The following is a 12,436-nucleotide window of genomic DNA, read 5'->3' as shown; positions in this document are numbered from 1 at the left end:
ACTTAGAACATACTTAGAACACCACCCACAGATGGTCCTAGACGAAATTCGTGATTGTGACGTCATCAGGCGTCGGGTTACGTCACATTAAAGATGATTTTTCCCCATATGTTTTGTACACGTTTTAAAACACTCCAGTTTGGCATCTTCGTAAATCCGATCGACTTTAGACTTAATTCATACTTAGACCACCATCCACAGATGGCCCTAGACGAAATTCGTGATCGTGACGTCATCAGGTGTCAGGTTACGTCTCATTAAAGATGCATTTTTCACCATAGGGTTTGTACACGTTTTAAAACGCTCCATTTCGGCACTTTCGTAAATTCGATCGACTTTATACTTGGTACACACTTAGACCATTACCCATAGATGGTCCTAGAAGAAAGTCGTCATCATGACGTCATGAGGTGTCAGGTTACGTCACATTAAAGATGTATTGTTTCCCTATTGGTTTTGTACACGTTTTTCTTCAAACCATACACTTTTCCACTTCTACATGTCTGTAATTGACTTTACACTTGTCAGACACTAGTAAGACTAGCAGCCAAAGATGGTCTTCAGTGAGTTCGTGACGATGACTTCATCATGTGTCATGTGACGTGACATTAAATGTGCATTTCTTTGAATCGCTATAACTTCGGAAGTACATGTAGTCCGATTGGATTAAAACTTGGTATGCACATTCACAGGGATGTGTTATTGGTGAAAATTGAAGTGACGTCATCATCAAATGTCATGTGACGTCCCTTAAAGGGGCATCTTATTCTTTTATAGGCCTATATATTTCTACAGACGAATTACATGTATAATGTTCGATTTGGTTGTAACTTGACATGTACGTATTATAATGTGCTGTTATAGATGACATTTACAGTGACATCACTGATTGTTCATGTGACGTCCCTTAAAGGGGCATTTTATTCTTTTATAGGTCTATATATACAGAACTAAAATGTTCGATTTGGTTGTAACTTGACATGTACATATTATAATGTGCTGTTATAGATGAAATTTATAGTGACGTCACTGATTGTTCATCCCGTGCTCAGAGTATTTCAAATATCCGAAACAGCTTGTGTTAATCCACAAACACATTTCTAGTATTTTAATTGTTTTCTTGTGATGTGTTGTGTAAGTTTTATCAGGAACATTTTAACATATATATCATATTTAGTGTAATGTTATAGTATTATTGTAATTTTTTTAGCTGTTAAAACGAAAAGGTAAATCATGTGCACTTCAGCCCTTGGCTGTGATTCATGATGCTTTATTATAAACCAATTTGAAATGAAATGAAATGAAACAATGGGGATGCATACGTCTCCTACTGGTAATCATGGCAACAGAGGTAAATATACATGAGTTATATGGCTTAAAACTCACAAAGCAGAGTCTTGCAAATATGTCCAATTAGAAATTTCCCTTTGTGTCCGTTGGTGCAGAATAAATAAGGAGACCGGTTAATGAAAAGAAAATATTTACAGCATCGTCAAGCTCACTACTGCAATTACGGATTGGTTAAAAGAGAAAAGAATCGTTATTTCACCACTGGGAACCAGTCTGGTAACATCTGCAAATGATGTTGCCTAAACGTCTCATAGTTGGCTTGATAAGCCTTATGTCTTATGATCAGATGCACTGGTGGAAATGAGAGGTGTGGGGCCTCCATTAGAGGGGCGTGGCTTGGAGCCAGTGGGGTGACAAATGCTACAAGCAAATCAGCAAGAAACTACCATGGGCTGAGGCAAAACAGGAGTGCATCAAGATGGGAAGTGTCTTGGTCATGCCACAGTCTCAGGAGGAAACTGACTTCCTTCAGAAGAACCTGAAATGCCGGTTTTGGATCGACTGTGATGATCAGCAAGTTGAAGGTTTGTCAACTTATACTTCTTAAACATTGACTGACTTCCATTTAGAAATTGTTCACAGGAAACAATGTTGCTCTCCTTTTGGAAAGCAAAGTAATTTCATTATTAAAAGTTTCAAACGTCAAACATACATGATTCTTAAAGCTTCACAGTCAAATTCAAGCCCAATAAACCTGACATTATATTTTTCAATGTGTGTTAGGTTCATGGATGTGTCAAGATGGCACTACTGATGTGGAGTACAGAAACTGGAGGGAGGGTGAACCTAGTAATAGCCGGGGAAAGGAAGATTGTGCAGTAGTGAGTCCTGCTGGCGATTGGAATGATGTACCATGTGAGGGTCACGTTCCCACTATCTGCCAACGACCTGCACCACAACTGCACTTTTAAGTGACAACAAACAACCGACTTGTCATAAAAACATAACAATTCATTTTTCTTTTATTGTAAATTACATCCCTTAGAAAAGCAAGGCATCCTATAGACAGTACTGTGAATATGCAATTGAACAAAGTCATTTTGGACACTCGCAAACTTTGGGCAAACACTTTCAGAAAATGAATAACAATTTACGAATGTAATAATCAAACAATTGTTAACGCATGTGGTACTCTTCAGAGGATACTTAGTCCTAAGCATATATCTTTTCAATGTGTGCTATTTGGAAAATAGTTTCACTTTTTAGCTCTGCAATTTTTCACCGAGAACGAATATATGCAATTGAACCACTTGGACAATTACAAAATTCGGGCATACAATTTGAGATGATGAAAAACAATGTTTTAAAAAGATAATTATGTTGGTAGTCCTCACAGAATACATTTATGAATGTATCTTTTTTTTTTTATTTGTACTGGTGGAAAATATTTAAATTTTATGTTTATTTTATTTAGATACAGAACTTTTCAATTTTCGTTTCCTTTTGTAAGATAATCTCAATTGGAAATGTAACAATTTGATGGCATGAAATAAATGAAAATCTGATGCTGCAGTATTTAGTCAAGACTTAGTTATTTGTTATATCTTTGATTATCATATGGAGCACCTTTCTCAAATGTTTTTGTCTGATTCTTTTAATTTTACCTTCTCTCAGGTCTTTTTTTTCTCATTTTCATTTTAAATAACATCAGTTCTGTAACAGTGTTAACTTGGTAATATGAACCCAATGCATTAACTGTTATTGCTACTAAGGGAATAAATATGTGTCAGCCATTTTTAAACAAGTACGTTCAATACCAGCTAGGGAACTGGTCACCAGGTTGAACGTACTTGTTTAAAACCGGCCAAGCATATTTACTCCCATTTCATGAATACCTTTTGGTCAAAAATTCCAAAAAAGTCAAAAATTCACTAAATTCTAACGATCTTGTTCAACAATTTTCTTCATGTTTTGTGAAACACCCATCTGGCCATGTCGTTAGAATGTGCCTCTCGCGCGTGGTGCTAAAAACAGATACGTTAAAATTAATTTAGCATTTTGGCATTGAGAAGGGACAGCATATTTAATGTCATTGATTTATCAAAATAAAAGTAGGCCTAGGTTATCAGTATCGTGATGACGTTCTTCTGATATTACCAACCAAATATTATGCGAGATGCAAATATATTGACTTGCAATGTGCCACCTTACTAAGCTCTGACAAAGACTTCTGTCCTCCGTAGCCGTAGAAATCAACCGCATTCAATGTCTATCAATATAGTAATTTTTTTATTAATGGAGTTCTGCGGGAAGAACGCAGTTCGCTGCGCAGTTTATTGATTAATTAAACTAGAAAACTATGAAGCGTGAACTCCTTTTGTGTCCACTGGCGTGGCACTAATTATGTGAAGACTTAAGAATTCAAATTCAATGCCAGCACCTTGCATTGAAGCACTGCAGAACGAGGGCTGACAGAGAGTACGCTACATTTTACCACCAGGCACCAGTCTGTTAACATCTGCAAATGATATTACCTAAACGTCTCATCGTTGGCTTGATAAGCCTTTGTCTTATGATCAGATGCACTGGTGGTAATGAGAGGTGTGGGGCCTCCATTAGAGGGGCGTGTCCTCCTGCTTGGAGCCAGTGGGGTGACAAATGCTACAAGCAACTCAGCAAGGATCTACCATGGGCTGAGGCAAAACAGGAGTGCATCAATATGGGAAGTGTCTTGGTCATGCCACAGTCTCAGGAGGAAACTGACTTCCTTCAGAAGAACCTGGTCCCCTACTTTCGGATCAACTGTAATGATCTTCAAGTTGAAGGTTTGTCAACTTATATTGCTTTAACAATGAATAAATTATATTTTCCAAGATATTCATATGAAACGGTATGAAACCATTTCTCTCTCTTTCTGGAAAGGAAAGTCATTTCATTATTAACATTTCAAACTTCAAACAAACATGGTTCTCACGTCTTCAATTCCAACCAAATAAAACCAGACATTTGTATTCTCTCTGTGTGTCAGGTACATGGGTGTGTCAAGATGGCGCTACTGATGTGGAGTACAGAAACTGGAGGGTGGAGACTGGTGAACCTAATAATGACGGGAGAGGAGAAGATTGTGCAGCAGCAGACGAAACTGGTTGGAATGATGTACCATGTGAGAATCACGTTCCCACTATTTGCAAACGACCTGCACCACAACTGCACTTTTAAATGTCAACAAAAAGACTCACTCCTCACAAAAAGTAAAGATCACAAACCAACTTAATTAATTAAATAAAAACATTGAAGGAAATCATGTAGAAAGTGTTGTGAATAGGCAATTGAACTCTTTGAACCATCGTAGCTTTTGGACAAAAAAAAACCATGTGGAAAAAATAGTTTCGTTGATGGAAGTCCTTAAAAAATACTTGAGAAACAAAATGTGGAAACAATTGTTTTTTTTTTTATTTTTTTTATTTTTGTTCATTTTCACAGGTTTTCAATTTAGTTCCTCATTTTCAATTTCCAGTGTTGCCTGGACAACCAATGTATCAATTGGCCCCACAGATTTTTGCTTTTAAATTTTAATTTAATTTTGAATTCTCCTTTCCAAGCTTTGAGAGATCACACTGGTCACATAATATTTATCACACAAAAAATCAAACATTAAATGGATTATGTACAATGTAGTTGTTGAAGTGTTATGAATAATTAATCAATTAAATCATTTGGGCAATTAGATATTTGGTAGCAATGCAACAAATGGTTAACACAACAAAATGCAAAATCTGATGCTGCAGTACTTAGCCCAAGGGTACAAAATACTACAAGTCAAATAGCTTTGCTTGTGGAGCCATGTTTTTCTGAGTTAGTAGAATAATTCTTTCAATTCTTTGTCTCACTTTTAATTTCAGCCAAATCAGTATACTGTGAGTGTTACATGAACCTACCAGTCGTCTTGGTCCAAAACCAGATTTGGAATTTTATTTCCCGTATAGTACAGCCCGTCCGTGACAAGCGAAGTCAATACCAACAAGATGAATCAAATCCAGTCTTCGCAATATTGGCAGCGCTACCAAGAACATTCCGACCATGCCTCACGTGCGCTGTATTCAAGCTAATGCATGCGTGTGAGGTATGCTCGGAATACACTGGGTAGCGCTGCCAATATTGCCAAGACTGGATTTGATTCATGTTGTTGATAGAGACGTTCACCGCTGCCGCAACTTAACCGCGTTTGTCACGGGACTCTGGCTGCAAAATAAGGGAATACAAAACCACATCAGTCTTGGATCAAGACTAGTATAAACATAATCCATGAAGATGGGTACCATGATTTAATACACGTGTTTTTTACATTACCATCTGAATTGTCACACTGTATTGTTGTTAACATTTTCAATCTAATTTAGACTCACATTGTTGAAAAATAACAAGTTCGACTGTACAAAGCTATACTTTTTCAGTTAAATAATAGACATATATAATAACGCATAATTTCATTGTTTGACTAATGTCCATTTTTTGGTGCAGTTGATCATTTGTGTAGGTTTTGTGACTTTCAATGCACAACTTTAATTTTTGCTGAAATTCACAGCATATTTGTAGTAACAGTTGTTCTTTTTGCACGATGTTGTCTTTGCTTTATTTGTGGTTAATAAACTCTTGCACTGGTACAATGCTTCATGAGGAGTTGTGCGTCGCCCGTGAGTTGTGGGCCTAAACTTTGGATTAAAATACATCTCCAGGTTATTGGCATTGATGACTGAGGGAGGCGGTTTATTCGTGTTGAATTGTTGATGGATAAATGCTTGTACTGTATGTCAATGGTATGAGAACTGGCGAGGCCTTCTATTTAGTGATCTTGTTTGTATCATGAGGGTATACAGGAACTTACAATAGCTCTATAACTTTACAACATACCACTGAGATATTCAGCATCATAAAGTAAGTTTTTATAGCTCTAACAGTCCTGAATCCTCTTATTTTAATTATTTGGGGGGGGGGTAAAATCCAATGATTAATATCGCATTTTCTGAAGACTCTGCAAAATGCAGTACATGTACCTTGTATATTCCAACCATGAGCCCTACGCCTCTATTCATGGAGCAATACAAAAGATTCTAGGGATCAATATTCAGCCTTCACTTTCTAACAAGAGACTATATTTTATTGGATGTGGTCTTTATAGAAGTAAATTTATGGTAACCATGGCAATTCCAGCAAATAAGTATCAGATACGTGTACCAATGGCACATGGGAAAGGCACGCTATCGGTCCAATTGAAAAAGTCTATTTACGTGCATTGGGGCAGAATTAATTTAAGGCATCGTCAAGCGCAATAAACTACAATTACGGATAGATGACAATAATACCCTTCATTTAACCACTCGTTACCAGTCTGGTAACATGCGAAAAAGATGTTGCCAAAACGACTCATCATTGGCTTGATAAGCCTTTGTCTTATGATCAGATGCACTGGTGGTAATGAGAGGTGTGGGGTCTCCATTAGAGGGGCGTGTCCTCCTGCTTGGAGCCAGTGGGGTGACAAATGCTACAAGCAACTCAGCGAGAATCTACCATGGGCTGAGGCACAACAGGAGTGCATCAAGATGGGAAGTGTCTTGGTCATGCCACAGTCTCAGGAGGAAACTGACTTCCTTCTGAAGAACGTGTACCACTGGTTCTGGATCAACTGCAATGATCTTCAAGTTGAAGGTTTGTAAACTTACATTGCTTTAACAATGAAGGAATTCTATTTTCCGAGATATTCATAGGAAACAATTTTTCTCTCTTATTGGAAAGGAAAGAAATTTTATTACTTACATTTCAAAGTTTAAACATACATAAATAATTTTAAATTCTTACTGCTTGACAGTAAAATTCAAGCCAAATAAAACTTCATATTCTGTGTGTGTAGGTGCATGGGTGTGTCAAGATAGCACAACTGTTGTGGAGTACAGTAACTGGGGTAAGGATCAACCTAGCAGCACCAGAGAAGATTGTGCAGTGGTGACAAATAGCGGTTATTGGAATGATGTGTCATGTGACGATCTCTCTCCTGTCATCTGCCAAAGACCAGCACCACAGCTGCACTTTTAAGTAACGCCAAACAACTGACTGCTAATCAAATTTAACACCCCTCCCCAAAAATTTAAGAATGAAATCACGTAGAAAGTATTGCAACTATGCAAGTGATTGATAGAACCATTTGAACCATCATGAATTTTGGATATAAAATGTGAGAAGATGAAAACACTTTAAAAAAATGTTGATGCATATGGTGATTCTCATACAATACATGTATCTCCATAATTTGTGCTCTTTGGAAAATAGTTTCACTTTTTTTTCTGTATTTTTCATTCACAGAAACCGTTGTGAAAAATATGCAATTTAACCACTTCGACGATTACAAAGTTTGGGCACACAATTTGAAATGATGAAAAAAAAAAAGGCATTTTTTTTTAAAGGAAACATGCAGTCCAAAATTTTCATAACGTATTTTATTTTATATATACATTCATTTATGTGTATTAAGTGTGAAATAAAAGCAGAACTGGTTCTGGTGTACGTTTAGTGTGGTAATTTGCCGTCCAAAATTGAACCCCCCCTTTTTGATTTTCGCGGCAACTCCAAATGAGGGCGCTGTTCATGACATAAACAAAGGCAGAGAAATCCAGGGCCCGTAAATGACGTCTGGGTACGAGACGGATTAGCGAAGCTACTGTGCTGTGTGTATGTGCAGCCGCCGCGTACCCGTACGTGGCATTATATGCACACGTACGAATGTGTCTACATGGGATATGTACAGTACACGTGGACGTGCCACGGTGCCACCGTTGTCGAATGAACACGACGACCGTCATGACCGTAAAAGTTCCGAAGACCGTCCTCTTCTTTCCTTAGCGAATCCGATGAAAATGGTACAGATTCGTCCGATTCGAATCTGAGTTCTAATGATTCAGCCACTGACTCGATGTTTTTTTAGGGGCATGCCCAAGTTGCTGTACAGACCAGCATCAAAGCACGACGGCTCAAAGTGCAGCGCAGAGGGCAGCGAACTCACTGGGCCCGGACCACTTTGCTCTGGTATTTACCTTCACTTTGGCTCTCCAAATGCTCCGATATTTCGGATTTACTGGAAATGAAGGCTTACTCCATCCTTGGTAGTTTTGCTACACCCAGCAGCCACACACCTTGTCGGCATGGCCGAAAATCGGGTGTTATTTCTCCTCGATTCCAAACGAAACACCAGAAAAACTTTCAGTGCCGCAATGTATATGTACATGTATTATGATGCACGCCGCAATGCCGGTGCCCCCGCAGCGCGGCAAGTCTCTGCCTCCGCTTGCGTCATACCCCTCGCGAAGTTTTATGTTAATGAAGCTTCCCTTTGTGGGGCGGAGTAGTTTGACCAAACATGTTCACAAATTATTTTCCCCCATTTATCTTAGAAAATAAACACCGCCATACACAAAATATTGTTAAGAACATCATCCTTTATTGATTTAAGCAAAAAAAATGCAATCAAAATTTTATTTCATGTTCCCTTTAAAATCTTGTTGGTAGTCCTCACAGAAAACATCGTATGAATGTATCATTTTAAATTTGTCCTTGTGGAAAATATTATTAATTATATGTTTATTTCTTTCAGTTTCAGAACTTTTCAAGTTTTGATTCCTTCTATAAGATAATCCCAAATGAACAAGTAACAATGTCGATGCTGCAGTATTTAGTCAAGTTATATACTTAGTCTTTTTTATATCTTTGATTGTGCAACACCTTTTTCTGAGTAAGTTATCTGATTTCGTCAATTTCACAGATTTCTGTTTTATCAAGACTTTTTCTCCTTTAATTTTAGAACCAGATCAGTTCTGTTACAGTGTTAACTTCGTAACATAAACCTCAAACAAACAGAACAAATGTTAGAAAATACCTTATGCACCACCAAATACGACATTATATTAACGGTAATTTGTGCACTAATTCTGTGGTACAGAGAAATTAATGTTCTTGTTTAAACGTCTGTATTACTATTACACGTTTTCATTTGGGATAACCAATAAAAGTCTTGCAACTTCGGACAACGAATAAGCATTGGCATCCAGACATTCAGGAAGCATTTAAAAATCCCACAAATGTTTCTCTTTTTGTTCGGGGAGGGAGGGGGGGGGGTTAAAAACAATTGCTTGAATACGCCAATGGTCACACATGTTGCTGAACATGACCTTCGCCATCCTTTTGTATTGGTGGGCAAACGTACAAAGAAAGACGAAATATTGCCAAAGAAGCCTACCAAACTTTCACCAAAATTGGCGTGCAGTTGTTGAAGTGTAGATCACGTGACTTCCACTGTAGAATTGCTGGCGTTATGTCTATGTACAATTTAAACACTAAACATGCACAACGTTTGTGCTGTCTGGCCTGTGGTATTGAAGTCACTCAAGAAATCTGAAAACTATTATAAATTGTGTTGACCACTTCATTAGCTTCTCAGTCACACACAAATAAAGTAGCAGTAATTTGCGGCCCAGTTTGAAGCAAGCTTCATAACAGTGAGTCAATCTTCATTAACTGATAGAACAAATCTAAGATGAAATGCCTTGACTGATACAACACACTAAAGAATAGTTGCACACCATCAATAAAAACTCCAATAGAAGGGCGAGTGTCAAATTTCAACGAAACACTAACAACCCAAAGCAATCTAGTGAGATCACTGCTGAAATCATCTACCAGTCAGTAACTCAGCCAGTCACTTGATACAAAGTAAAAAATAACGATCCAGCAAAAGAAGTGGAGCATTTATGACAAAAATGCAGAAGCTTCATAAGAGTGAGTCCATCTTCATTAACTGAAACGACAAATCTCTGATGAAGTCTGTTGGCGGATACAATGCATTGAGGATGAGTTGCGTCAAGCCAATACGGCTTGACACATGTATTGGAAAGACTCAACTTGAAGGGCAGGTTTAATATTGGAAGAAAATATTGACGGTAGCTCTTGATGAGCATAATAGCCCCTGCAATAATAAGGTACACATAGTAGCTGACAGTGAGAGCGTAGCTTCATATCTACACTGAGCACCAGTGAGGTAACATCTTGAAATGATGTTGCCAAAACGTCTCATCGTTGGCTTGATAAGCCTTTGTTTTATGATCAGATGTACTGGTGGTAATGAGAGGTGTGGAGCCTCCAATAGAGGGGCGTGTCCTCCTGCTTGGAGCCAGTGGGGTGACAAATGCTACAAGCAAATCAGCGAGAATCTACCATGGGCTGAGACAAAACAGGAGTGCATCAAGATGGGAAGTGTCTTGGTCATGCCGCAGTCTCAGGAGGAAACTGAGTTCCTTCAGAACCGCTTCAGTCCTCGGTTTTGGATCGACTGCAATGATCTTCAAAAGGAAGGTACTTACAAAGTGTATTCGTTGTAGAACCCTCTTAGTTCAACTACTCAAAGTATAGGGGTCTAGATGAATGAGAGATACATTAGACAGTGGAAAATTGAAAAAGTTCATATTTTTGTTGATGCATTTCACACACAAATTTATATTCTGGAATTCTTTTTTAGGTTCATGGGAGTGTCGCGAGGGTACCCGGAGCGTAACCTTCAGGAACTGGGCAGGGGTTCAACCAGATAACTTATTGGGCTACAGCAACGCCGGAGAGGACTGTGCCGTCGTCTGGACAACCATGGGCCAATGGAATGACTTCCCCTGCAAACGGGAACAACCCGCAGTGTGCACGAAGCCTGCACCCAAACTACACCTTTGAATGCTCGCAATGGAAATCATCACCCTTATTACAGAGACAGTCTCAACCTGACTTTTATTTGTTGTTCTCCATTGTCAATAATCACAAAGACAAAAAAGATTCAATTATCTTGCAAGACATTTGTTAGTCAGTTTGAACACATCCATAATACCATATTCTACCATGCAGTCATTTGAAAAGCCTGCAGGGCACAGTCACTTTTGAAACAAATCTAAATATTACATCTCAAAAGATCTCTATTAGATACAGCCTAGTGAAAAATGACAAAGTACGTAGTAGCTTCCACGGTAAAATAACTTCCCAAAAGGAAGAAGAGTGACAGTGTGTAGATACTTGATCTTTTAGTGTTGCTATAAATGAGCAATTTCACTTCTGTCTTTTAAATTAACAAGCAAGAATTGTAACTAACGATTCTCAAACAGATAATTCTGTAGTACAGAGAAATTACTATTCTTGTGTAAACGTCTGTTTTACTATTTGGTGGAGTTGATTGCTTGTGACGTAGGCTTTATATGTAAATACTTTCAATGCACAGCATCATTTTTGTTAAAATCATAACTGCAATTCTTTTCTCCTTTGTTCAATGTTATCGTTGATTTATTTGTGGTGAATAAAGCCTGAGATGATATCTCTTGCACTGGTACAATGATCTATGAGGAGTTTTGGGCCTAAACTTCGGATTGAAATACGTCTCCAGATTAGAGGCATTGATGACTGAGGGAGGCTGTTTATTCTTGTTGAATTGTTGATGGATCAATGCTTGAACTGTAGATATTACTATTGGTAGTATGTCGGTGGTATGAGAACTGGCAAGGCCTTCTATGTGATCTTGTTTGCATCATGAGGGTATACAGGAACTTACAATAGCTCTATAATTTCACAACATACCACTAAGATATTCAGCATCATGAAGTAAGTTTTTATAGCCCTAACAGTCCTGAATCCTCTAATTTTAATTTGATTTTTGGGGTACAATCCAATGATTGATATCGCATTTTCTGAAGACTCTTCAAAATGCAGTACATGTACCTTGTATATTCCAACCATGAGCCCTACGCCTCTATTCATGGAGCAATACAAAAGATTCTAGGAATCAATTTTCAGCCTTCACTTTCTAACAAGAGACTATATTTTATTGGATGTGGTCTTTATAGAAGTAAATTTATGGTAACCATGGCAATTCAAGCAAATAAGTATCAGATACGTGTACCAATGGCACATGGGAAAGGCACGCTAACGGGTCCAATTGAAAAATTCTATTTACGTGAATTGGGGCAGAATTAATTTAAAGCATCGTCAAGCGCAATAAACTACAATTACGGATTGATGACAATAATACCCTTCATTTAACCACTCGTTATCAGTCTGGTAACATGCGAAAAAG

At 38.0% G+C, this 12,436-nt stretch overlaps 1 protein-coding gene across 1 annotated transcript; it reads left to right on the top strand.

The window, feature by feature from the left end:
* Positions 1–3,814: 3,814 nt before the first annotated feature.
* Positions 3,815–4,509, top strand: LOC119721907 (C-type lectin domain family 4 member E-like). The gene is made up of 2 exons (XM_038191848.1): positions 3,815–4,115; positions 4,319–4,509. The coding sequence occupies exons 1-2, from the start codon at positions 3,815–3,817 to the stop codon at positions 4,507–4,509; spliced, it is 492 nt and encodes a 163-aa protein (XP_038047776.1).
* The last annotated feature ends 7,927 nt before the right edge of the window (positions 4,510–12,436 follow it).

This window comes from Patiria miniata, unplaced genomic scaffold, assembly GCF_015706575.1.
Source record: "Patiria miniata isolate m_02_andy unplaced genomic scaffold, ASM1570657v1 HiC_scaffold_14, whole genome shotgun sequence".
Taxonomy (NCBI): Eukaryota; Metazoa; Echinodermata; class Asteroidea; order Valvatida; family Asterinidae; genus Patiria; species Patiria miniata.
The sequence above is the reverse complement of the archived record's forward strand: the minus strand, read 5'-3'. Positions and strand labels throughout refer to the sequence as shown.